At 40.5% G+C, this 27,918-nt stretch overlaps 1 protein-coding gene across 1 annotated transcript; it reads right to left on the minus strand.

Annotated features, from left to right (window-relative positions):
* Positions 1 to 367: 367 nt before the first annotated feature.
* On the minus strand, positions 368 to 27,134 carry ALAS2 (5'-aminolevulinate synthase 2). Its single transcript, XM_015542872.2, has 11 exons — positions 26,700 to 27,134; positions 20,276 to 20,471; positions 19,467 to 19,589; positions 17,816 to 17,926; positions 14,488 to 14,710; positions 13,749 to 13,933; positions 9,390 to 9,569; positions 6,754 to 6,918; positions 5,916 to 6,184; positions 4,644 to 4,806; positions 368 to 657 (listed from the first exon to the last, which is right to left on the minus strand). Exons 2-11 carry the CDS (start codon positions 20,454 to 20,456, stop codon positions 494 to 496), a joined length of 1,764 nt encoding a protein of 587 aa, XP_015398358.2. The 5' UTR covers positions 20,457 to 20,471; positions 26,700 to 27,134; the 3' UTR covers positions 368 to 493.
* Positions 27,135 to 27,918: the final 784 nt, after the last annotated feature.

Consider the following 27,918-nt stretch of genomic DNA (forward strand, 5'->3'; position numbering starts at 1 on the left):
TCTGTGTGCTATGGCCTGGAAAGATTGGGAGCATTGCCTTGAAAAAGTTGCTTGCTATAGCCAAGTTTCTTTCCCACCTTGGAAAATAGAGCTGGTAAGTCCTGTTCTATAAGGTACTATGGAAAAGAAAGAGGACATCCATTCTATCTGCTGGATAATACCTCCAAAGTTTTGGGGAACTATTCCTCTCTTCCAGATAGTTCAGTTAGGGCTGATTCTATCTCCTGACTTCAGGGGCTACATGGGCCTATTGTGTCCAGGTCTACCATTAATGAGTCAGTCAGTCCCTGAATTTTCCTCATGGCGCTGCCACTCATCTGAAGGAGTCAGATATGCAGTTTTCTGTCTATTAAAGGGCTAAAAATGCTGCAGTTTGTTATTTGTTTATTTTTAGACTGAAGTCAGCTGGAGGCACACAATAAAGCAGAGGATAGGAGGAGGCTCAGTCCGAAGTGAAGTGCAGATGGGGTGGAGCTTTCAGGCAGCTGGCTTCTCAGGCATAGGTGGTGACATACTGGGGCCCCATGTTTCCAAAGTAGGAGCGTTCCCACTCACTCATAAGCTCAAAGTGCACAGGCCGGTGACAGAAATTGCAGGCAGCCATAGACACATCCTGGAGAGGCAGCCCCACCTCAGTCCAGGCTACCAGCAGCTTCTCTAAAGGTGGTAGGGGGTGGGGAAGGAAAGAATTGGTTAGACTAGGTCTTAATCCCTGTGTCACAATACAGATGTGCCAAGATAATGATCCCCTCAAACCTCTCAGATATCTTGGAGCCAGAAGTAGCCTCTTCTGTTTGCTCCATTGTGTGCTATGAATGTTACCATTTGTGTGTGGGTGCTGTTATATACAAAAGATTGGGAAGCATCTGACACAATTTAAAGCTGCACTGGTCTGGTCTGGACCACTCTGTAAGTACAGGACATGCTGTGGCCTAAGAAGTGAATCCATCTGCTTGGAAACTCAGCCTGATAAGATAACACTGACAGTAATAAACAGTGTCATCATTGTGACCTGGGAGCCTGGGGAAGAGGGGGTTCCTGGAGTGGGTGGGAACCCAGAGGAGAGAACCTGACCCTGTTGTTGGAAGTGCCTCAAGTGTGTGCCAGGGCTCTATCCTTGGCTTTGTTTTTATGCTTACTCCCTGGGAGATCTTGTCTAGTCTCATGGCTTTTAAATACCATTTATATGCTAATTCTGAACATTTCAACTCAGCCCAGACCATTCTGAATTCTAGATTTGTATATCCAATTTTCTTTCTGTATTTCCACCTGGATGTCTGATAAACATTTTTCACTTCACATGAACACAGCTGAGCTAATGATCTCCCTACCTTCCATCAAGTCTAATTTCAACCTTACCTATCTCGCAGTTGATGGCAATTCCAGTTGCTCATTTGAAAAATTTTAGAGCCATCCTTTATTTTTCTCTTTTTCTCCTACCACACATCCAATTTATTAGCAAGTAACCACTGGCCAGCAAGTAACCACTGGCTTCACCTTCAATAATTAAAACACTTCTCATCACCTTTAATGCCATCATCAGGTCCTAGTCACTATCCTCTCTTACCTGGATTATTACAGTAGCCCCCAAATGGATCTCTCTGCTTCCACTCAGTCTCCCTTTCAGTCTATTCTCAACATAGAAGTTGGACCAGTTCTATTAAAATGTGAGTCAACTATGTCACTCTGCTCAAATCCTTCAAAGGACTGTCTATTTCAGAGTTAAAGCCAAAATCCTTCCACTGGACTACAATACCCTACACAGTCTGGCCTCACATTTCCCCTCACCCACTTTTCTGTCTGCCTCTTGCTTATACCACTTCATCTACACTCATCTCTTTATTGTTCCTCAAGTACAGAGGAAATACTCCTGTGGTTGGGTCTTCCCTGCCTTATGTTGTTCCATCTGCCTGGGATGACCTTTCCTTTGATATCTACCCAGCTAATTCCTTCACTTACTTCATAGCTTTGTTCAAGTGTCACCTCAATGATCTCTACCCTTAACACTTTAATGCTACAACCCTCCAAACTAACTCCTCCCCAAAAGCACTTCTTATCCCCTTATCCTGCTTTTTTTTCCCATAACACTTAAAAGTACCATGCTATAATGCATTACTTATTTTTTAAAGTTTTTTGACTATCTCCTTCCACTAGAATATAATCTCCAGAAAGATAGTTATTTTACACCTTTTGTTTACTGCTATATCCCCAGCACCTAGAACAGTGTATAGCAACAGTACATACTCCCATACTCAATAAATATTTGTTGAAAGAATGAATGAAAGGATAGCTGATTTAAGTCTAGAAGGTAAAAGGAAGTAAGCCGGAGGGAAGAGTGAAGGAAAGCATTCCTATTAAAAGGGAGCATAATTGGCAAAGCACCAGAGGTAAGAAAGTACAGCAAAATGAGGTAACTATAAGTCACTCAGTGTAACTAGAGAAATAAAAGACATTTGGAAAAAAAGTGAGGACATAGAGATCACCAGGTTGAAGGCATTGAAGGCCATGCCAAGGAGCTTCAACTGTTCTATATGCCAGTGGTCTCCAAATTTTGGAGTGTACATTCTATCAATACAAACATTTTAGCACATACCTTCAATCTATGTATATTTTTTATATACTGAAACTTGTATCGTCAGTCTATATGTTAAAGATCCATATCAGTAATGCCTAATTTCCTATTTTTAATATATAAAAGGTAAACACAAGATTCTAATAGCCCTGCTCATCCTATGGATCATCTTGTATACCTCACATTGGAGACCACTTCTCTAGTCTAGGCAAATAGGAAACATGAAGAGGTTTAAGCAAGAGAGGTAGTCAAATGTTTACAAAAACCCCTCTGATGGTCATTATAGGGAAGAAATTAGGGATCAAGAGAGAAGCAAAATAATTAGGAAGAAATCACATTGACATACTCAAAAACTGGCAATAGAAAAAACAGATTAGGCTATAGAGACCAGTTGCAGGATTTCAGGAAGGGTCGGCTGTGGGATTGAAAGATTGGTGGAGTCATCGTAGATGCTTCTCATATATCTTTCCTGCAAAAGCTCAGCGTAAATGGACACTCAGAGAACCGAGAGTACTGAGGACTCTATAATTGAAGCCCAGAACAATTTAGAGGACTGAGCAAAAGATCCAGGAGTCTGGATCATCAGCTGAGGTAGTAGACCTAGTGGTTATGGCAATGGAAGTAGAGACAGACTCCCCAGTTCAAATCTAGTAGCTGTGTGATCTTAGACCCATTGCTATATATTTTTATGCTTTGATTTCCATATATATATATATATATATATATATATATATATATATCTGAAGAAGTTGAGAGAATGAATGCCATTCAGTTTAAAAGTTTATTTCTAGAATATCTATTGTGTGCCAGACCCTCTACTATGGTAATAAATGGATGAGAAATAGACCCATAGGGCTCTAGTTTGGTTGAGCCATATATATATGGCTCATATTATATATATATAATGGAAATGCTAATAGCATCTCTATCCCATGAGTATTAGATAAGTTAATACATGCAATGTTTGGAACATGTAAGTACTTAATAGATGTTGGCTAGCATATTTGGTGTTTTTAAATGAATGAATGGCACCTAACTATCTTGTCTTTCTTGAACTCTAATACTGCCTATGCTCCAGACATACAGAATGACTGTTGCCAATGTATGTCCTCTGTTTTCCTATCTCTAGGTCCTTGATCATGGGATTGCCTTATTCTGGAATGTCCTTACACTATACCACGTGTACTTCAAGGTGCAGCACAAGGACTTCCTCGCCCACAAAGCCTTCCTAACTTCATGCTTCCTACTTTACCTAGCCCTACATGATCACTCTCCCTCCAGCTCCCGGAGTGCTAGAGCTTATCATACTGGAGCAGTACTGTCTATGTCTGTCTCCTTTGCTAGACCATCACCTGTCTACATGTCTTTTGCCCAACAGAGTTGGAATACACATCTGCTCTATGCCAGGCCCCATGCTAAAAACTGCACCCAATGAGAATTCAGTAAACTTTAGGTGAATTGACTAAACTGGCATCATTCAGGATACAACTCAACCTACTCAGTAGTTCTACAGGTCTTTCAACTCATTCTCTGTCTTGTGTTGTCTTTGTAGCCTCATAGATTGACACTCTTCCACTTCATTCCTACTACCCTACTTTCCAGTAACACCTGCTTATTGTTCTTGATATATCTCAGGCTGCTTCCCACTATTCACCTTGCCTTTCTTCATGCTCTTCCCTTTGCTAGGAATACCACTTCCATACTCTTTCTTTTCTTGGTCCAATACCACTCACCTTGTAAGACTCAGCTCAGGTGTTACCTCAGTAGGAAGCCTGTCTTGAATCTCACATGTTGGGTCAGGCCCCTCGTTTCTGCTCCCACAACTCCCTGATGCACTCTGTTGAAATTTGATCACCCCTTAAAGTCATTGTTTGTGTCCACTATGGCTCAACCAAACTAGAGCCCTATGGGTCTATTTCTCATCCATTTATTACCATAGTAGAGGGTCTGGCACACAATAGATATTCTAGAAATAAACTTTTAAACTGAATGGCATTCATTCTCTCAACTTCTTCAGATCTTGGGGCTGAAGGCAAAGAGACTGCTATAGACACCCATATTGAGAACTTACCCACAAAGTCATCCATCATCTGAGGGCTGTGGTGGGGGGAGGGTGCCAGGCGCAGCAGCTCTTCACCTCGGGGGACAGTTGGGTAGTTGATGGCCTGCACATAGATCCCATGCTTGGAGAGCAGGAGATCACAGATCTTGCTGTTCAATGCTGCATCACCCACCTGGGGTCAGGAGAAAAGCCTGTCAGTATCTGCTAACCTAATAACTAGTTCCATTAAGCAGGTGGAGGGAGCCACATCAATGAACATCACTGAATTTTTGGACAGTTTTTTTTCCATAAGGGGCTTATAGTGGCAGCTCCAGAATTTCTATTAAGGAGTTTCTCAGAGGCAGCAATTAATTTGAAGGGGTTGGGATGGAGGTGGTGCTAGGTACCTTGTCTTGATTCTGTTTGCAGAGCAAGCACACTGGTTTTACCTAGATGGCATGTTAATTTGTGGTGGTTCTGGGTAAGAAGATACCCCCTCCCTAAACTACCTCTGTGGTGCTTTCATTGGGTTAATTTAAAAAAATATATCAAAATAGTCTTTCTCAGTATCCCCAATATTTCCCAATATCCCCAAAAAGGAATACTGGGTTAGTCCAAGGAGCAGTGACTATTTCTTATCCATAAAACAGTCACATAAAAAGTGTCCTTACCACACCCTGACATACTGACATATACAAATAGATGTTATTTAAGAAAGAAATAGCAATTCATTTCTAAAGGCAGTAAATTCTTAAACATAGTTGGGTATCCAAAACAGCTTCTTGTCCCATGATTTTTTATTTTCTATTTTCTGACTTTTTTTTTTTACTTCAATTCTTACTAAGAAATGTTTCACATCATGACTGTATTATACATACACATATACACATATACAAACCTCAAACAAATGTCTCACAAAATGATACCTTCTCTATGTTTGATGTATTCCAACATTTTCTATTTTGTTTTTTAAAAATTTCTAATGCTAGTCATAACCTACTAAACTGATTTTGTGACCCACTAATGGTCTTGATCCATAATTTCAAAAACACTGAATTATAGGTCATGGGTACCTAATATTGTGAGGGTCAGGACAGTCTAATAATCATGAGATTATAGCTAATGCAAAAAGAGGTGGTTAATCCAGAATGGCTGATAATTTTTCAAAAAGGTAACAAAGTTCCAGATAAGGAGAGTAGGAAAGCAAAGAGTTGATGAGAAGAGCTGGTGTTGATTTGCTGGGTGTGGGAAGGTCCCAGAAGAGATAAGTAAGTAGGGCAATGGTCAGGGTTGGGCTCTCACCCGGATAGGGATGATGTGGCTGGGGCAGGGGATGACAGGAAGTCCCCTGTCCATTAGTAGCTGGCGCATGTGCTTGACATTTCGTTGGTGGGCTCGCCTCAGGGCTTGGCCCTCCTCTCCCTTGAGAAGCTGCACAGATTCCAGAGCTCCAGAGAGCACCATGGGAGGGAGTGAGGTGGTGAAGATGAAGCCAGCAGCATAGGAGCGTATCATGTCCACCAAGTCACTGGTGCTGGCGATGTAGCCCCCCACACAGCCAAAGGCCTTGCCTGGAGACAAGGAGAAGAAGGATATGCACAGAGACTATCATTAGTCTCTAGAGGAATAGGATCATATCCAGGTAACAAGGATGTGCACCAGAAGCTGGAGCTCCAGACTCCTTTCTCAGGCCTCTGCTTATCTCTCTTGTCCATGACAAGACAGATAACTGATAATTCTGCTGCTTTGAGATAGGACTTTCAAGGTCTGCCATATGCAGTGACTAGATAGGCAGGAACTGGGTGGGGACCTTTAGCTGGTTAGGCCCAAAAGTGGAACTAAAATGAAATTTGGAGCTGGAGTAGGGAAGGAATTTAGAATCACAACTCTTCATGTACTGACTTGAACCCGGCTATTTGGCCCAGCTCAGCTTTTTTTTTTTTTTTTGAGAAAAACCCTCCCAGACTTTCTTAGCATCTCTGCAGTAGGGTGGGAGTGGAAGGAGGGAATCCAGGAGTTCCATAGCCTGAAGCTGTGAATTCTACCCAAATATCTTTTATAGCTTTGGGGAGGAGGAAGGAAAGGGCCTTACAGGGGCCTTGTTTCTGGATTATATATAAAGGCAGCCCAAGGTACTCACCAAGAGTTCCAGAGACAATGTCAATCTTGTGCATAACTCCATCACGCTCCCCAATCCCAGCACCCCGGGACCCATATAGTCCTACAGCGTGAACCTCATCCACGAAGGTCAGAGCTCCGTACTGGTGGGCCACATCACACAACTCCTCAAGGGGACAGATGGCACCTGAGAAAATAGAGGTAGGAGATTACAACCCTTCCCCAGGGTTTGTGACCCATAACTACTTTGGGTTGGAAAAGGATGAGGGTGTGTATACTCCGGACTATTTCAAACCTCTTTAAATGTGTTGAATGCTTCCACCTCATTCCCACTTAAAGGATGTGTGTGTGTGTGTGTGTGTGTGTGTGTGTGCGTGTGCGCGCGCGCGTGTGTGTGTGTGTGTGTGTGTTTGCGTGTGTGTGTATTATCCCTAGTTTGCAATCAAAGCTTACCTCTCTACTTTTTACTTCTGACAGTATCTGTCCTCTTGTTTAAGGCATTTTCCAGCCTCATTCAATTTTTTTTTCTCTCCTACAAGTCTGTATTTTCACTTAGGGTTGCACTGGCCCATATGATGCCTTTGTTTTAACAAATTTAAAAAAAAAGCAACTTTTTGATCTAGATTAATGCCATCCTGATTTCAGATCCAATTCATTCACTCAAGCAGGTGCTTTTGGAATCCCTGTCAATATCTTTATACTTCACTGGTCCTCCTTGTTTCTATCTTTCTGGATTTCTGTCATTATCTTTTTTTCATAACCATTTCCATTGTTATTTCTATGTCTCCATTTTTCTGTCTCTGCTTTTGTTTTTCTCTTTCTCTTTTTTTCTCTCCTTCCCTCCCTCCCCTTCCTCCCTAACTTAACCATCTCACTTCTTGTGTCCCTTTCTGTCTACCTCTTTCTGCTTCAGACTTTCTTTCTCTGTAAGTTTGTGTCTCTTTCTGAGTTTCCTTGTGCCTCTATCACTTTGTCTTTTCTGTGCCTCTGTGGGATTACGTTTCTCTCATCTATGTCAATACTGTTACCTGAGGGCACCCTCCCACAGGCACAGTCTCAGTTTATTGAATGAAAGAGAATTAGAAGTAATCTGTATGTTTCTCGCTATTCTTCATACAGATTTACCATTTTCCCACGTTATTCTAGACATCTTCTATGCTTATAGTTGTTTATAAGGTCTTCAAATGGCTATGAATCTCATATATAGACTTTGTGGTCACTCTGCATATATAAGAACTCATACATTCTGTCTTTCCCCATCTGGAAAATGCTGAGGTGCAGTCAGTTGGAATACAGAAGAACGTTCTTCAGGTGAAAACAGGGGCTCCAAACCAGGATTAAAGAATGTGAGCAACTCTTGGGACAATATGAGGGAAGAAAATCACAGGAAGTGGAACTCGAGATAAAGAGTAAGATGACTCAAGCATCATTTCAATGGGAGAAATTTAGCCCTAGAATTGATAGTTTAAGCAGTTTCTGCCAACAAAATAAGGAGCCATTCGCTTGCAAATGTAAGGAAGTTAAATGATCCCAAGATGGTTTCCACTAAAGACAATGAATTAGACTAGTTTCAGCTAGTTGTAGAACTGCAGTGGGCACAACAGTAAGTTCTTCACATATATCAACTAAATTCTCACAGCTACTCTATTATAACCTCCATTTTACAAATAAAGCAACAGACACAGAGCAATTAAGAAATTTGCCCAAGCTATTAAGTTGTCATATTGGGATTTGAACATGAATAGTCTGGTTCCGCTGTTTCAGCATCACAGTTACGTTATGCTGATGGCACTTATATTGGCTAAATCAGGTAATACTATGGACTCTCCTTTGTTTCAGTTGGAAAAACAACAAATTGAAATGAAGTGAGGGCATCTCTCTTTAATAAATCAAGAAGGTGATGCCTAAAACACATGATTTCTGCTAAAAAAGGTAGCAATAGAATAATTTGAGCATTGTTTTAGTTAGGGGAAGATCAGAGGAAGAAGGGTAAAGATGATTTATTTCTACTTAGATCATAATAAATGGGATGACTTCCATTGTCTCTAATTCTTGCAACCAAATATTTTATGTTGGGGAAAACTGAGACTCAGGGAGTTTAAGAGTTACCCAAGACCATAGAACCAGTAAGTGCCAGAGGTGAGGCTTGAGCCCAGGTCTGTCTCACTTGCAAACAAATTTTGATTCCAATGCTTCATACTAGACCTTGCAAAAACTCTCAGCCAATTGTTTATAAAATTTTTTATTGCAGAAACCAGACACTTGGGTGATTGATATGCACATCATTTCTAATGGAGTATTGTGTGAAGGAATTGGAATCATATATCCTAGGTGCAAATACTTTGGCACCAATTTACTGATCCAACCAAGACAAGTTGAGTGCTGTCTCTGAACTTCAGTTTTTTAACCTATAAGATCAGTATAATAGCTGCCTCCATCCTTCAGCTTATACTGGCTATATGACCTTGGGCAAGTTACTTATTTGTGTCTCAGATTCCTCATATAAATAAGTAGAAATAATAATAGTACCTACCTCATAGAACTGTTGTGAAGATTAAGTGAATTAATACATGTAAAATACTATAATTTTTCTTGACATATAAAAAATTCTATACGTGTCAGCTATTATTGTCATCATGGTTTTTATGATGTACATACCATCCATGGAGTGAACGGTCTCAAAGGCCACAATTTTAGGTATCTTAGAGTTGGACTCTTTTAGAAGTTTCTTCAGGTGGTCAGGGTCATTGTGCCTGAAGACAAACTTGGCTGCTCCACTGTTGCGGATACCTTGGATCATTGAAGCATGATTGCCTGCATCTGAGTAAATCTTGCACCCTGAAGAACCAGAGGCATATTTCTTAAACTTCTGTTCTGGTATTTCTACTTCAACCTCAGGACTGACCTGACAGGGGCAGAGAGCCAACCCTCCCTCCCTTTGAAGATCCTGCTCTGCTTCCTTCTCCTCTGGAAGTCTTTTTAACACCTCTTCCTCCCTTGAAAGAACTACCCTGCCTGAAATTTTGACCCCTATGCCCTTCCCTTCAGTCAATTCTAACCCTGATTTGGCACTGACTATCTTGGGGTGGGCGAAATTTTAATTTCCCAAGAAGCCCTAGAGTTTCTTGAGGGCAGGGTCTAAATATATAAAATCAAAATATATAAGATCAAGCCATGGAAAGGAGTTTATCCTAGGGAATGCTTGTCGACTTGGACTGATACTAGATTCTTCCTGGTCTAAATAAAATCCCACCTCCTTCAGGTAGCATCTCTCTGCTTATAGTTACAGGGTAGATACTTAGCAGATTTTTAGTTTGAATCATAAGCTCATGGCATGTCAGAGCAGAGCAGAAGAGCTAATACTTATTCTTCTCAAACTATTTCAAAAACTAGAAAAGGAAGCAAAACTTCCAAATTCATTCTATGCATCCAGCATTACCATGATACTAAAACCAGATAAAGACTCCACTAAAACAGAGAAATACAGGCCAGTATCCCTGATGAATATATATGCAAAGATTCTCAATAAAATACCAGCAAACTGAATCCAATAATATATTTTTAAAAAGTAATTCGCTATGATCAAGTGGGATTTATTCCTGGTTTGCAAGGGTGGTTTGATATTTGCAAATCAATCAATGTGATACACCACATCAATAAAAGAAAGGATAAGGATCATATGATCATTTAAATAGATGCAGAAAAAGCATTTGACAAAGTACAACATCCACTGATGATAGAAACCCTGAACAAAGTAGATTTATAGGGAACATATCTCAACATAATAAAGGGCACATATGAATAAACCACAGCCAATATCATCCTCAGTGAGGAAAAACTGAGAGCTTTTGCTGTATGGTCAGGAACAAGACAGGGATGTACACTCTTACCACTCTTATTCAATACAGTACTAGAAGTCCAGGTCACAACAACCAGACAACAAAAAGAAGTTAAAGGAATCCAAATCAGTAAGGAAGAAGTAAAACTTTCACTTTTTGCAGATGACATAGTACTCTATATAGAAAACTGGAAAGACTCTGCCAAATAACTGCTTAGAACTGATAAATGAATTCAGTAAAGTTGCAAGATACAAAATCAACATACAGAAATCTGTTGCATTTGTATACACCAATAATGAAGCAGCAGAAAGAGAAATTAAGGAATCAATCCTATTTATAATTGCACCAGAAACAATAAGACACCTAGGAATAAACCTAACCAAAGAGGTAAAAGACCTATACTCTGAAAAGTTTAGAACACTGATGAAAGAAATTGAAGAGGACACAAAGAAATGGAAAGACATTCCATGCTCATGGATGCGAAGAACAAATATTGTTAAAATGTCTATACTACCCAAAACAATCTACACATTTAATGCAATCCTTATCAAAATACCACCAGCATTTTTCACAGAGCTAGAACAAACAATTCTAAAATTTGTATGGAACCACAAAAGACCACAAATAGCTAAAGCAACCTTGAACTGAAAAGCAGGGGCACCTGGGTGGCTCAGTTGGTTGTGTCCAACTTCAGCTCAGGTCATGATCTCATGGTCTGTGAGTTTGAGCCCCACATCAGGCTCACTGCTGTCAGCACAGAGCCCATTCCAGATCCTCTGTCCCCCCCCCCCGTCCCTCCCCTGCTCATGCTTTCTCTCAAAAATGAATAAACACATTTTAAAAAAAGAAAAGAAAAGGTGAAGGTATCACAATTCTGGACTTCGAAGTTATATTGCAAAGCTATAGTGATCAAAACAGTATGGTACTGGCACAAAAACAGACACATACATCAGTGGAACAAAATAGAAAACCCAGATATGATTCTGTTTGTCAATTAATTTTCAACAAAACATGATAGAATATCCAATGGGAAAAAGACAGTCTCTTCAAGAAATGGTGTTGAGAAAACTGGACAGCAACATGCAAAACAATGAAAGTAGACCACTTTCTTACACCATACCCAAAAATAAATTCAAAATGGATTAAAGACGTAAATGTGAGAGGAAAAATCCCAGAGGAGAACACAGGCAGTAACCTCTTTGACCTTGGGTGTAGATTCTTACTAGATATGTTTCCTGAGGCAATGGAAACAAAAGCAAAAATAAACTATTGGGACTTCATCAGAATAAAAAGTTTATGTACAGGGAAGGAAACAATCAACAAAACTAAAAGATATCAGATATTTCTGTATCTTTCTGTCTCTGGTACTTAGTATAAGGCTAAGTACACAGTAGATGCTGAGTAAACATTTCTTGAATGAACAGATGGACAAATTATTTAATTATAAGTGAGTAAATAAATATGTTACTGAATGAAAGAGTGAGAGGAGCGGTATCAAAAGATGAGGCTGAAGAGGTAGAATGAAGCTAGATTATTGAGGACTTTAGAAGCCATGATAAAAAGTTTGGGTTTGTTCCTAAGTACAATAAGGATATACTACAGGGTTTTTGGCAGAAGGGTAATGAAGATAGGTTTGCATAAAAAAATATTATTCTGACTACCATGAAGAAAAGAATACAGGAGGGGAAAAGTGAATTTAGAAAGTGATTTTGGTTTAGGCTAGGATGGTGGCAGTAGAAATGGAAAGAAGTTTAATTCTAATGATTGAAGAGGAGGTTCACTGAAAAAAATCCCAAAGAGGTTGGATTTGGTTGGGGTTATGTGTGATCTCACAAAAGTTTCTGAGAAGTAGTGGGGATGTTTACAGTGTGCTGAAGAATCAACAGAAGTAAGGTAGTAGATAGCAAGTGTGGAGACTTCTCTCAAGCAGTTTGTCTGTTATAGGGAAGATAGAGATAGGGCAGTAACTAGAGACTGATGAGAGGACATTTTTTTAGATGAAAGAGACGTTAGCATGTTTAAAGAGGAGAGGCTGAAGACACAAGGAGAGAGGGAAGCGATAGATCAAGGTTCCTAAGGAGGCAGAGGAGAAAGAGACACAGAGCACCAGCAAAAAGGATTAGTCAACAAGAAAAAGGGCACCTCTTTCATTGTGACAGGAGAGAAAAAGTGAGGAGAGGACATGTGGGGATGTTTGAGTTTGTAGGTAGTTTTTGTCAAGGAGTTGAGGACATTGCTACCTAGGGTCTTCTATTTTCAGGGAGGAAGGAGGTGAAGTCACTTGCTATGGGTGAAGGTGAGGTGGAAGTGTGGGAAGGCTGAGAAGAATGGGGGATTTGCAAAACTGCTTTGGAGACTTGGAGGGCTGACCATGGAAATAGAATTGCCAGACACCATACAGGTCCTGGTAAAGGTTGGGTACCATGAATTTTTAGTGGCTCCCATCTGAGAAATTATATACACCTAGGATTGACATGGAAAAGGTTGAGAGTTATAGTCATCTGTGATTGGAGCTGTGATAGAATGACAGGCATATGAGTTGAGGACATTATTAACTAGAGAGTGGGAGATTGGGAAGATTAAGTCCAGATGGGATCCACTGGGATTGGCTTTAGGCAGAAGAGATGTGCCTTCAAATTGTAAAAGAAAAGAATGAAAGAAGGGCAGATGAAAAATTAGATAAATTTGTAGGTTTGGTGGCTGTAAGTTAAAATTAATTTCTGTCTGGTGGCTTCTATTGTGTGTGTGTGTGTGTGTGTGTGTGTGTGTGTGATGTGAGATGTGAGGCTATTTGCTAAGAGTGAAAGAAAAGATAGTCACAGGTTTTAAAAGAGAAGAAAGTTTGAAAAAAGCTAGTATGGAGACATAATAGGACTGTTTATGAGTGTTAAGAGCCCAGTTGAGTTGGGAGGTGATAAATTTATGGTGTCAACCATCTGTGAGGTTGGGCACTACTATCACTACTACTCTGTAGTAGTCTTCAGCTTAAGTGCAGAAGGGGAGAAATGAGAAGGATATAGTATAGTCATCCAGTGCTGAGGATACACAAAGTGGGTAAGAAGAAAGGGCAATGGGAGGAAATGAACTCATAATAGACTGAAAAAGTGATGAAGGCAGTGAGGCTGCATGCTGTACTGCAGGATACCAACAATAAGCAGAACTCAGGCCCCAGGCTTACCTGGCAGGATCTTTGCCAGGGTGAATAGAGTAGAGTCATTGGCCACAAAGCAGGAAGAGAAGAGTAGGGCTGCATCTTTTTGGTGCAGCTCAGCCAGCTCCTGCTCCAGCTCCACATGAAACTTACTGGTACCTGAGATATTGCGAGTACCACCAGCTCCAGCTCCATGACGCTGCAGGGTCTCCCTGGCGAGGAGAAAACAGGGTAGACAAGGAGAGGGAAAGAAACCCTTGTCAGGCACTGAGGAACTGAGTAGGTTTCTCTTCATTGAGGACAGTGTTGAATTAGTGATGCTTATGAGCTATGTTCTATGTGTTCAAGTTGAGGGCAAGATGGAGAAAATGATGACACCTGGGTCCTCCTTCTCAGGCTGATGGCATTCAGGGATGGAGGGAGAAGCTAGGTTGAATGTAAACAGCTTGGAAGACCTTCTAGAGGAGGCCACACACTATCTCTGGCAATACTCATTCTGTAACCAGAGTAAGAGCTCATGGAAAGTGGGACTTGCTTGGCCTTTCATCTTCTCATAGAACTGGACAATTAGGACTTTGGAAATCATGGTTTGTTGATTGACATTGTTCATATCTGAGGATTAGATATGCTGGAAGACCATGAACAAAAGGGTTGGTAGGTAGAACCCAGGTTTCCACTGCTAGCTCTGCCTTTCCCATGTGTGGCTTTGATTCTTCTCTGTATTCCCTGTGTTCCCACAGCTCATGGCCCAGATCTTACTACTCACTGTGTAGCTTGCAAAACCCGAGGGTGTCGGCTCATGCCTAGATAATCATTACTGCACCAGACAGACACATCCTTTGAGGCCACAGAGGCCTCAGAAAAGTGTTGGGCAAAGGGGTATGCATCAGCCCAGCGGTTTACAGTCTTGAACACACGGTAGGTGTGGTCCTGTTTCTTCTCCATGATCTTGTGCCTGAAAAACTGGTCATAACCAAAAACATCGTTCCCTGCAGAAGTAGAGATGGAGATGAAAATAATTCATTTTAAATTACTTCCTGATTAGTCCATATTTCATTGGCACTGTTGATTTTGAGTTCTCCAGTTCTCTATTTATTCATTTATTTGATAAGTCATGAACTTACTGAGCCACAGTATCTCTCCACTATTTCATTCAACTATCCCTTTGCTTACTCACTTGCTTATTCACTCAGTAATTTATTCATACATCACTTGGGCTGCCTCCCCTGGCATGGCCTCCTCTCTTTTTCTAAGGTTAGCCTTCTTACTGAAATTACTACTTCTAGCTTCAGTAAAAAGAGTTTCGACAGATCTGGTCTCTAGTCATTTCTCTGCCACTTCCTAGTTATGTGACCTTGGGCAAGTCATAAATCCTCTCTTAGTTTTAATTTCCTCATCTGTAGAATGGGGCTAATATCTTCTTGCAGAATTGTGAGCATTTGATGACAAACAGAATGTAATACACCCAAACTAATGTCTGGTACATAGTAATATTATTGCAATGATAGTAGTAGTAGTAGTAGTCGTAGTAATAGTAATAGCCAATATTTCATTATATTATTATAACCAGTATTTAACAAGTGCCTATTACATGTAATGCCTTCTCTTAGGGACGTTATAAATATTATTTCATGTATTCCTCACAACAGGTTATTTTTAAAAATTTTTTTAATGTTTATTTTTGAGAGAAAGAGTCAGAGTGCTAGTGGGGGAGGAGCAGAGAGAGAGGGAGACACAGAATCTGGAGCATGATCCAGGCTCTGAGCTGTCAGCAGAGTCCAATGTGGGACTCAAACTCAGGAACTGTGAGATCCTAACCTGAGCCACAGTCAGATGCTTAACTGACTGAGCCACCCAGGTGCCCCTGGAGAGTTTTATTAGTATATTCATTTTACAGATGAGAAAATGGAGACATAGACAGTTTAGGTAACTTGACCAAGATTTTGCAGCAAGTAAGTGGCCTACAAGTAAGTGACCTAGAGTTTATTTTTTAAACTGCTACTACTACAAAATGGAGCAATACTATTTTCAGGATAAATTGACATAATGTATGCCAAAAGATTTGTTAAACTCTAGAACTCTATACATGAGACAGAAATCATGATTGTTGCAAATGACAACTTTCATGGTAGGGATGTAAGTTGGTAACATCTTTGCTGTAGGGATGTTTAGAAATATGTATCAAGAGTTTTTAAAATGCAAATGCTGACATACTTAGAGAAATATTTGCAGCATTTTTAACAGAAAAATGATTGACATCAAGAACTTATTTTTTAATTATTATTTTTTAAAAATTTATTTATTTATTGTGAGAGAGGGGGAGAGGCAGAGGGAGAGAGGGGGAGAGAATCCCAAGCAGACTCTGAGCTGTCAGTGCAGAGCCTGATGTGGGGCTCAGTCCCACAAACTGGGGGATCATGACCTGAGCTGAAATTAAGAATCCCACATTTAACCAAATGAGCAACCCAGGTGTCCCCAGAACTTATTTTTTAATAATTCTGAAAAATAACTATGAAAACTTTTCACACCAGGAGAAAAATGGGCAAAGAATATAAACAGAAAATTAAATAAATGTGGAAGAGGATGCTTAATCAAGGAAAATCAAACTGCAAAATAAAATTTTTACCCATATTGATAATGATTTAAAAGTTTGATAATATCAAGTGCTGGAGAGGGTGTGAGAATATGGATACTCTCTTTGATAACTGGTACACCCCTTTGGAGCACTAATTGACAATATTTATTAATATTGAAATTGTACACAACCTTACACCCTAAGAATTTTCACCTCTTAATGTTATCCTAGAGAAAAAAAAAAACTTACCTATGTGCATGAGGAGTATATTCAACGTTGCTTGTTACATCACTGTTTGTAATAGGAAAAACTAAAAACAACTCAATAGGGGAATAGCTAAATAACCTCTAGTATATCCATACTGGGTCTAAGATAATACTATATATTATCATTGAGTACATTTATATGTACATAAAACCAACATACAATATAAACCAGAAGAAAGTTGAAAAATTGAATAAAAATTGAATATAACAACCTGAATTATAAATGCTTGATTAACTTAATTGATGGTGTATCCATGCTACAGAAGACATTTCAACCATTAATAATTATTATGCAGCTCTATGCTTAGGGACATGAAATGATGCCCATGACATATTGTTAGGTAAACAAAGCAAGATAACAAAACTGATAGAATAAAATCCCATTCCTAATAAAAAAACATGCATATGGAGGGAAGCATAGGAAGTGTGTGGTGTGTGTGTGTGTGTGTGTGTGTGTGGTCAGTCATGGGAAGATATCTGGAAGAAAATATAACAAAAAGGTAATCGTGAATGGTGGAGCTCTGAGTGATTTAAATTTCCCTCTTTATATTTTCCTGTATCTGTTGAAAAATACAATGATTCGGGGTGCCTGGGTGGCTCAGTCGGTTAAACGTCCGACTTCGGCTCAGGTCATAATCTCACGGTCCGTGAGTTCGAGCCCCGCATCAGGCTCTGTGCTGACAGCTCAGAGCCTGGAGTCTATTTCAGATTCTGTGTCTCCCTCTGTCTCTGACCCTCCCCCGTTCATGCTCTGTCTCCCTCTGCCTCAAAAATAAAGAAACGTTAAAAAAAAATTAAAAAAAAAAGAAAAATACAATGATTCATATTCCTTTTATATTATAAAAAGACCAAATTGCATTATGAAAAATTAATATAAACACTATAAACACATACAAAAAAGGGAAAAGAAAAGGCTCTCAGTAAAGGATGAGTTTTTGAGGGAAACAAAGAGAAGAAATAATAGGAGTAAACCTAGTATTTAAAGAGCCTTCAAAACAGCTAGAAACATTTCCATAAACCTAATTTTATTTTTTCCTCATGATAACCTGTTGAGGCAGGTATTAAAATCTCACTAAAGGGAAGTGACTTACTTGCCAAACCACAAATATCCAGCAAGTGCCAGCATTAAAATTTAAACCTAGACTCCCTTTGGTTCCAAAGCACTTACTGACATTTCCTCTATCATTTCAGAAGCCTCTTCAGCACTTCTTCCACATTCCTACCTCTCTTTATATCCACCTCATCAAACTCACCAACCATGTTGTTCTGAACCAGGTGTGTGACCTTTTCTGAAATTAGCTCTGGCTCCGGAAGACTGGACAATGGATTTCTCAGGCTGGTTGAGGCCAGGGAGCTGTGCAGGTCTGACAGAGAGTGTGGGATTCATTGGCCATGAAGAGAGGGGAGAAAAAAGAAAGCATGTGCTGTCCTTTTAAAACTGAATACAACATGAAAATTCAAGTTTATGAAGTAGAGAAGCCTGCAGAGAGAAGAAATATTCTGTAAAGTGAGCCCCTACTCATCTCCCTAAGTGGAAACCTGTGTCGGGACACCTTCTATAAGGTGTTATATTTTCCTCATTAGAATTTTCCCTTGGGTTAAGTAACTGGGGCTGCCACCCTGCATCTTGCAGTTGGGAGGTATATGCAGGACAGTGTACCATACTCTTCTTTTCTGAATGTCATTAAAATTCAATTTTGAAATTTTTACCTTTAATATCCCAAAAGGGCCTATGAAAAATATCAACACTGTGATCATCTTTCAAATGTGATTATCTTGAATAGTCTGTGTGGGGAATAAGCTTAGGAATTCCCTGAGCCTGCACTGATGGGTTAACAAGGCATAAAGAATTATAAAGCCATAGGATGCTCACACTCATGTTTGGGTAAACAAGATTAGGTAAACAGGTATAGAGAGGGCGGGGCAAAAGCCCCAATACAAAGGTAGGTGAGGTGAATAAGATTAGGTATTCAGGGCGGATACGCCCCCCAAAAAAGCTGCTTTCACAGGAAGGAAGGACCAATTTAGGTGAATAGGCAAATAGGGCTATAGACCGCTACTGGGTGAAGTTGCCCAGAGGAGAGCTAATTGGCAAAAGAAAGGTGCCTTGTTAACCCTGAAGTAGCATGCTCTATCTGTCTTATCCCCTAGGCTAGCTAAGGTAGACAGACACAGCGTCTCCTGTCTGCCATTAACAACCATCTGCCTGGTGCCAGGATTTTGTTTTATATTGACCCAAACCCCTAACACTGCATATCTTTAAACCCCTCTTTCCCTCATGCCCATAAGTTAATGTTCACAGATTTATTGTCTCTTTGTGCATGTCCATCACTATGTTTGTAAGCCTCCTGATCCTAATAAAAATGGAACAAGGGCCCTTAATCGGGGCCCTTGTCTCCTCCTGGACCTTAGCCATCTCTCACATTTTAATCCTGCATCTCACTTTCTTGCTGGACAAGAAAGAACTTTAGACCCAGAGTCTACGACAAGTCTGCACCAATTGAGTTGACCTGGGGCTTCATGCCCTTCTGAAAGATGTATCTGCTTCTAGCACTTATTCTTTCATGCAAATCCAGATTATCATAGAGTGGTATTGCTTAAATGTGGGAACCCAAACTGTTGGGATCCATTTAGCCACTTGGGATAGAGGAGGAAGAACTCTAGAGGGCTCATTTTAGACTAATAGCTAAAAGTTACAAGAGCCTATGCACATATGTGTGTTGGGGAGGGTACATTTCAGTACACTGTCTAAGCTATTGCCTACCAGGGTCCCTTTGGAAAAGACTGGACTTCCCATCATGGGATGTGTACTAGCTGACCTTGAATTAGCCTAGCTGAGGGCTGTGATGAAGTGAGTTCAAGCATTAGGAGTAGAAGCTGGATGAGTTGACACTTGACTCCAACCTGTCTTGAAAGTCTTTACATCCTCCTGGACTTCTGGAGCTGCCTTCTGCACAATCTTGCTCTTCCCATCCTGGAGTTCTGACAGCATAAAGGGACAGTGGCTCTTGGCCCAAGATGGAGAGTCTATGCAAAGGCAAGAGAGTAAGTAGCAATGCATTTCCAACCATACGTTTAACAATGATTACTGCGACCTACTATATCCCAAAGCTCTATCTCAGGCTATGGTATATCTACATACCATATGTATGGTATATCTACAGAAATAGATAAGTCTTGGTCCCTGTGCTAGAGGAGCTTCTAGGCTGGCATAAATGGCATACACCGAAGACACATTATGAACAGTGCTGGAATGAGAGGGAGGACATGGGCTATGAAAGTCTAAAAGAGGGAGTGGACATGACCCAGAATTGGAATTGGACAGGCTGGAGGTATAAACAAGGCTCACAGAGGAGATAGATGATGCTCAAGTAAAGTGTCACATGAGAAGTATGAGATGCTGTAATACAGGGCATGGGTGAGGGTCATTTGATAGGAGTAAAGACTCAGAAGCTTGAGACAATAGAATTGATCCAGGTAATTTTAAGTAGTTTCAGCAAGACTGGATTATATAGAGTGTGAGAGGATGAGAGTGAGACTCTTGTGAGAAATATTGGCAGAAGTCAGACCCCAGGTGAATTTTGGGATTAACTTATTTGCCTTGACACTTTTCACATGAACTTTCCCATTTGTTAGGTAATGATGGCCAGTATGACTTCACACTTTGTCTCCAGGACTCAAACATTCTCTCCAATTTGCCATAAACTTCTTACCTCCTCCAGCCTTGGTTGCCTTAAGGTGGTTTTGAGAACTAGTTGGTCCTTGGGTGGTCAGGATAGGACAGCGTCCAATACCAAACAGGAACTGGTGAGTCTTTATCATCTTGCCCAGGAGGCCTATGTGGCCCCGAGAAAACACTGGACAGCACTGTAGCAACATGACTGCTGCTACCATACTGAGCCCAAAGTCCTGCAGAAGATGTGCAAGAGATGAGAGTCCATCATGAAGGCCTGGCCAAAAGCCAAGGGTCATTCCTGTGTTTGATCCTTCCCACCCAGTGCATGCTGCCCTCCCAAGAGATGTACTTATCATCCTTCCATGGCAAGAACTTTTCCCAATGTAAAAATGTTCCAATAGAGCATCAGGGAGGAATAAAGACAATGACCATTAGACAAAGTGATAAAGGAAAGTTCCAGCTGAAGGTCAGGAAGCCTGAATTCTGATTCAGACTGCCACTGACCCCTTCTGTGATGGTGAGGAGTACTAAAGTGTGATTGTGTGTGGCAGGATGAGAGCTGACAACTTACCAACTCTTTGATAACACTTAAGGCTAAAAATCTTTCTAAGAATATGAGCCTCAGCCAAGTTAATATTCAGCCTGCTAATTCAGACAGATGCCATTGGCCAGGGCTCCTGGTGCTTGGCTTAGAGTGTTTCCTGAGCAGGCCCAGCCACCAAGGGAAAAGGAGTTTGAGACCACAGGTACCAGCTTAAGTAGATTCAGGGAAATAGGACAAAAAGGCGGGCTTTAGGCTCTACAGGCCATGTGCCACCAGACTGGTATTTTTCTTGCTTTGAGCTTGCAACTGGATTTTAGAAAAGGACAGTTAGAGAAGGAGATGAACACAAGACCCAAAGGGTCTGGGAAACAAGTCTATGGGCTAATGTAAGAGGCAGAGGCCATGACAGAGAAGAGAAGGGACAGAACGAAGATCAGAAAAAAGAAACCAAATACTTATAGTAGGCATTCAATAACTATTTGCTGAATTTAAGAGTAAGTTAATGAATGAACAGGGACTCAAGAGGAATAAAGAAAAGAGCAGGTGAAAGAAGAGTCAGAAGAAAAGAGAAATTGGGAAAGATAAAAAGAGGAAAGTAAGAGAGAACAAAGGTACAGTGATAGTGGTGAAGTTAGAAGACAGAAATTGTGGGGCACCTGGGTGGCTCAGTGGGTTGAGCGTCCGACTTCGGCTTGGGTCATGATCTCACAGCTTGTGAGTTCGAGCCCCACATTGAGCTCTGCACTGATGGCTTGGAACCTGGAGCCTGCTTTGGATTCTGTGTCTCCCTCTCTCTCGGCCCCTCCCCCAATCGTTCCATGTCTGTCTCTGTCCCTCAAAAATAAATAAATAAACATTTAAAAATTGAAAAAAAAAGAAGACAGAAATTGTGGGGAAGAAAGAGATCAACAACATAGGGAAAAGGGATAGGGTAGTTATATGAACAGGGAGAGGAGGACTTATCCAGAAAAAAAAAAAAAACAGAAAAAAGGATGATGGGAAATACAAAAGGATAAGGAAAGAGACTTAGATGAGAGAGAGAGAGAGAGAGAGAGAGAGATTGAGTGACAGCAGAGGTATAGGCAGAGACAGACAGAGGGATATAAAATGGACATGAGGAGAGATGGAAGTAACTACAGAAACTACAAAGACTAAAAAAACTGAGAGCAGGAGAGGAGAGAATACAGTAGGAGCAGAGAGTCAGCAGGGTTCAAAGATAAAAGAGAAATGCTTCCAGAGAGAGTCGGGGTGAGGGAGAGAAACACAGAAGAGTTACGGGAAGATGAAATCAACCTCACTGAGGGAGATGAGAGAGAGACTGAGCAAGAGAGAAAGGAGTAGAGACTAGATCAAAGAATACAGATGGAGAGGTGGTTAAGGTGGGTTTAGGATTAAGATGAGGGAGGGGTAAGAGATACAAAAGAGAAAGACAATGAACATGAAAGGAGAAATAGATTAAAAGGAAAAGGGCAAACTGGAGGTCCAATGTCAGCCGGTGAGACAAAATATGGGACAGGACAATAGGAGAGATATGGGGGAATGTGGAAAGACTAAGGCCCTGGCACCACCAGAAGAGATACTGAGTAGAATGTAGCAGCACCTCCAGTATACAGGACTTTATATTGGAAGGCAAAAATGAACAGGAGGAACTCATGGCCCTGTCCTCATACCGCAACCTCCTTCATATCTTACAGAGTATCATCCTTCCCCCCTAATTCACAAAGCAATCTCTTCCCCTTGTTTATCCAAGAATATTCTCTCTACAATATTCACAGGCTGTCATGGGAACATAGGTCAGTATGTGGGGCAAGGAGTATGGGCCCTGAAATTGGGAAAGGCCAAGGTATTGAAAAAACTAAATGAAACTCATGTTAAGCCTTTAGAACAATGCCTGGCACACAGTAAGTTTTCAATAAATGTTAGCTTTCCCTACTTCAATTTCAGCTTCCCAACTCCCTGTTGGATGTTCTTGGAAAGCCACTTCCCCTCTCTGGTTCATAGCTTTCATCAGCTGTCAAATGTAAGGCATTTATGGCTAGTTCATGGGGTAGGTAATGAATTGGATCTAATGCCTACCTCATATGTAGAGATATGAGTCCCCCTTTCCCCTGACTGCCTGCAAAGGCCAAAGCACTTAGGGCTGAGTCTGCAGACCACAGATAAAGCTCCCAGTATTTATCACCATTGGGGTCTAACCACTCCCTAAGTTGAGACCAGGGTGTGGGAGAGGAGGGGAACTCCTTTTTAGAATCATTTCTGACCATCTGGATGGGGCTAGCTCTGGCTAAATTTGGTAAGGATGGGTGGATGGTCCAGGGAAAGGCAGGCAAAGAAAATGGCCAGGTTCCAGGCTCTTGAAAACTCCTTTTCCCAACATCGACACTGACAACAATAATGACAACAACATTGGGGTATGTAATGGGAAGAAAATCCCCCAAGATTGGAAGAAGGGTCCTGTCCTACCTTGGAATGATGGTGGATTATGGTCTACTCCCACCCCATGTATAAAAATGAAAGAAAACATATGGTATCTGTCTTTCTCTGTATAACTTATTTCACTTAGCATAACACTCTCCAGTTCCATCCACATTGCTACAAAGGGCCATATTTCATTCTTTTTCATTGTCAAGTAGTATTCCATTGTATATATAAACCACAATTTCTTTATCCATTCATCAGTTGATGGACATTCAGGGTCTTTCCATACTTTGGCCATTGTTGAAAGTGCTGCTATAAACGTTGGGGTATAAACAAGTGCCCCTATGCATCAGCACTCCTGTATCCCTTGGGTAAATTCCTAGCAGTGCTATTGCTGGGTCATGTGGTAGATCTATTTTTAATTTTATGAGGAACCTCCACACTGTTTTCCAGAGTGGCTGCACCAGTTTACATTCCCACCAACAGTGCAAGAGGGTTCCCCTTTCTCCACATCCTCTCCAACATATATAGTCTCCTGATTTGTTCATTTTAGCCACTTTGACTGGCATGAGGTGGTATCTCAGTATGGTTTTGACTTGCATTTCCCTGATGAGGAGTGATGTTGAGCATCTTTTCATGTGCCTGTTGGCCATCTGGATGTCTTTAGAGAAGTGATGAATAGATAAAGAAGATGTGGTTTATATATACAATGGAATACTACTTGGCAATGAGAAAGAATGAAATATGGCCTTTTGTAGCAACATGGATGGAACTGGAGAGTGTTATGCTAAGTGAAATAAGTCGTACAGAGAAAGACAGATACCATATATTTTCACTCTTATGTGTATCCTGAGAAACTTAACAGAGGACCATGGGGGAGGGGAGGAAAAAAAAAGTTAGAGAGGGAGGGAGCCAAACCATAAGAAACTATTAAAAACAGAATAAACTGAGGGTTGATGGGGGGTGGGAGGGAGGGAAAAGTGGGTGATGGGCATTGAGGAGGGCACCTGTTGGGATGAGCACTGGGTGTTGTATGGAAACCAATTTGACTATAAATTTCATATTAAAAAAATAAAAATGAAAGAAATTCAATACACTCATCATCTCTAAGGGACTTTTGACAATGATGTTCTGAGTGACCTGGGAAAATACAACTACTTCTTTGAATTTGTTGAATTATCAAGTTCTTTCAAGCTTCAATTCAAATTTCTCTGTTCCGATACTCCTTTCCTCAAGTTTGTCCAGCCTCACTCTGCCTGCCCATCTTTATGACCCATAATCTTATAGTCTAGTTACCTTCAGCTCTGTTTCCATTCCATCTCACTATCTATCATGGGACTGCAGTGTGTAAAATTAAATCAAGAAAGTATTTTAGGCAATTTAGGGTATTAAGAGCACAGCTTTGGGAGCCAGACATTTTTGAATCCTGGCTGTACCACTCACTAGCTCTGAGACCTTAGAAAAGTTATGTCTCTTCTCTATATCTTATATCTGTAAAATGTAGATAATAACAAAGACAATTTACTTCACAGGGATGTTGTGAAGTTTTGGCAAAATAATCTGTACAAAGTATATAAAAGAGTGCCTATTTTAAATACTGAAAAATATGTTAGCTATTATTTTTATTTTTTATACTTTCTATGTAGAGAAAGTGAAGGTACATCCAAGTAAAGTCACATCATGAATACACTAGACTAGTTCATAAAAATTGATTCTTGTCTCAATTCTGATTTTTGTCCTTATCCTATTACAACATACTGTGTGAACTTGGGCTCTGTACTTTTCTTCTCTGGGCCTCAATTTCTCCATAGACATTGGACTAGATAACTTCATAGATTTCATCTGGTCCTAATAGTGAAACACTGTTGTAAATGCTTCACATGCACTGACTTATTTAATTCTAACAACAACACTGTGAGGTAGACACTAATATCAATTTTATTTCAAACCTGAGGAAACTGAGGCCCCCAAATATTAAGTAACCTGTCCAGGTGACCAAGCTAGTTAGTAGGAGAGGCACAATTCAAACCTAGGTCATCTGGCTCCAGAGACTGATACCTTAACCATTATGGATCTATGATTCAAATATTACTACATATTTTCTTTACTGAAAGCCTGACTCTAGATATCAATCCCCTCTGCTGCACTAGCAGGCCCCTTTCTGGGACATATGATTTTGGACTTTGACAAATGCCTTTACGAAAGGAACAGATTTCTAATTGTAGTGGAATTTCAGGCACCGGTGAGCATTCATTCATTCATTTCATTTAACTATGCACACATTGTGTGATAATCCTTGCCAAGGATCTTCTTAAAACAGTGCTTTTAACAAAAGTTATAATGGTAAAACTTCAGGCCACGTGACATATTATTACTTGAAGGTGTTCCCTGCACCTTAAAATCCCCTTTCATGTCAGCAACCAATCTTTAGTCCCAGAGATCAGAAGGGCCAACCACAACTCTATCCCAGAAGACAGTCAGAAACCACTCGTTGCCACATTACTTGCTATTTCCCCTTTGTGGCCTGCTTTGCAAGAATCAATTAAGTTTGGAGGAGATGTGATCACTTTTCTTCATGAATTGGAAGCATCAGGCCTTACTTCCCCTCCTAGTATCCTCCCACCATCATGGAAGAATCATAGAGAATTTTAGATACTTGGAATCATAGAACCAGAAATTTTTAGAAACGAAAATTTAGAAGACCACAAAATCAAAATCAGAAGAGGTTGTGGAAGTCATAAGACAAGCCCTCTTTTCAGAGAGTGCATGACTTGTCTAGGGTCTCACAGTGAATTGGGGTGAGAATACAAATCTATTGACTTTCAGCATAGGGCCCTTATAGTGACACAACATTCCTCTTCTACCTTCTTCCCTTTATGCTAATTATTCAATTCTCAGTTCCTTCAAATCTCTCTTTACCCAATTCATCCTTCCCATCATCCCCACATTCCCTCAATTTTCTCTCCCTACCTCTGGCCATCTAGGCACTGATCTGTTGAGCTCTGCCATCACTGAGAAGAGAGAAAGAGTCAAAGTGAAGGAGAAATGGAGAATTGGAAGAAATATCAAGACCTTTTTCTGGGAAACAGAGAAGAAAAGGAATATAGATACAGACAGAGACTGAGAGATACAGAGTATAAAAAAGAGAAAAAAAAGATTGAGAGAAGAATATACAGACAGAAATCAGACAAAGGAAAATTAAGAGAAAGCTAGAGTGTCAGAATTGAAGTGAAGTGAATGATCTTAAAAACCAACAAAGGAGGGGAAACAAGGGAGGAAAAGACCAAAGAAAGCCAAAAAATATATAAAGAGAAAAAAAGAGAAAGAAGAGAAGGGGAAAAAGAAAAGAAAGAGAAAAAAAAAGAGAGAAAAGTGAGAGAGAAAATGACAGATTTTAAGGAACAAAGTTAGATCTAGTGAGGCCAGAGAGTCAGCGTATGCAGCCTTGAGGTGGGCAGAAGACCAGAAAGAGTGCACCCAGGCTGAAAGCAACTCTTACCTGTTGCCCTGCACTGAGGACGAACGAACGACGGGTGGGTGCTGTGAGTCAGGACCTGGCATTTATCCCTTCCCCCTTGGCTCAGCTCCACCCTTCTCTCCTGCTGGCCAAGCTATTCATTGGCCCCAAAGGTATCTCACGCTTTTGCTAGAGATAAAACCCAGTGTAGTCCCCTATCACCCAACCCCATCACTTAGCACTACCTCTCTCCTATTTTCTTTCTCTTCCTCCTCTGGAATAGTTAAATGAGCCTGCTGGGTTTTGGAATCAGATAATCAATATGTAGCTATAGCACCTTGAGCAAAATCACTTCTCTGACCCTTGGTTTCCCTCAACTATAAAAGGAGGACGATAAAACTCAGAAGCAACTGAAGCACAAGTGGGAATGGCCTCAGCTTTCATAGACTACATCCAGGTCGTTGTAACAATTTAATAACATCATCTACAGAAAACTTTGCACACTGCCTGGTTCAAAAAAAAATAGCAGCTAGGGGCACCTGGGTGGCTCAGTCAGTTAAGCCTCCGACTTCAGCTCAGGTCATGATCTCACAGTCTGTGAGTTTGAGCCCCGTGTCAGGCTCTGTGCTGACAGCTCAGAGCCTGGAGCCTGCTTCAGATTGTGTCTCCCTCTCTCTCTGCCCCTCCCCTGCTCAATGTCTGTCTCTCTGTCTCAAAAATAAATAAAAACATTTAAAAAATTAAAAAAAAATTAAAAAATAGCAGCTAATGTTGATTGAGTGATTACTATGTACCAGAACCGTCATTAACTGCTTTACAGGGATTAATTTAGCACATCCCAATAAGGTGCTATTATCCCCATGTTACAGATGAAGAAACTGAGGATCAGAGAGGTGAGGTAACTATTTGATAATTACCTGGCTAGTAAGTACAGAGGCCCACTATGAACTCTGGCAGTCTTGTTCCAGAACTCACACTCTTTGGAACTCACATTCTTTAAGAACTATGCTCCCTTTCATTATATACAGTTAAAAATGTGAATTTCTCTATCTTCTCCTTTCTATTACCTTTTCCTTTTCCCTTTTTAATTTTTATTCTCCTCTTCTCACTATGTTCCCCTTTCCTTCTCAATTCTAGGGCAGCTAGACTATGTCATAATCAAGCAATTTCATCTGTGGAGCAGATTATCATCATTAGTATTATATTTACATATTATTTTTAAATATTACAACATTATATTTACATAAATGGGATCATACTC

Source organism: Panthera tigris, chromosome X, assembly GCF_018350195.1.
Source record: "Panthera tigris isolate Pti1 chromosome X, P.tigris_Pti1_mat1.1, whole genome shotgun sequence".
In the NCBI taxonomy this organism is placed as follows: domain Eukaryota; kingdom Metazoa; phylum Chordata; class Mammalia; order Carnivora; family Felidae; genus Panthera; species Panthera tigris.

Coding starts and splice junctions, on each gene's coding strand:
- ALAS2 (XM_015542872.2), bottom strand. CDS start 20,456: ATGGTAGCAGCAGTCATGTTGCTACAGTGCTGTCCAGTGTTTTCTCGG. Junction 4,807..5,915: donor GCCACATCATCCCTATCCGG/GTGAGAGCCCAA, acceptor TCCTGACCCCAG/GTGGGTGATGCAGCATTGAA. Junction 658..4,643: donor GATGATGGATGACTTTGTGG/GTAAGTTCTCAA, acceptor TACCACCTTTAG/AGAAGCTGCTGGTAGCCTGG.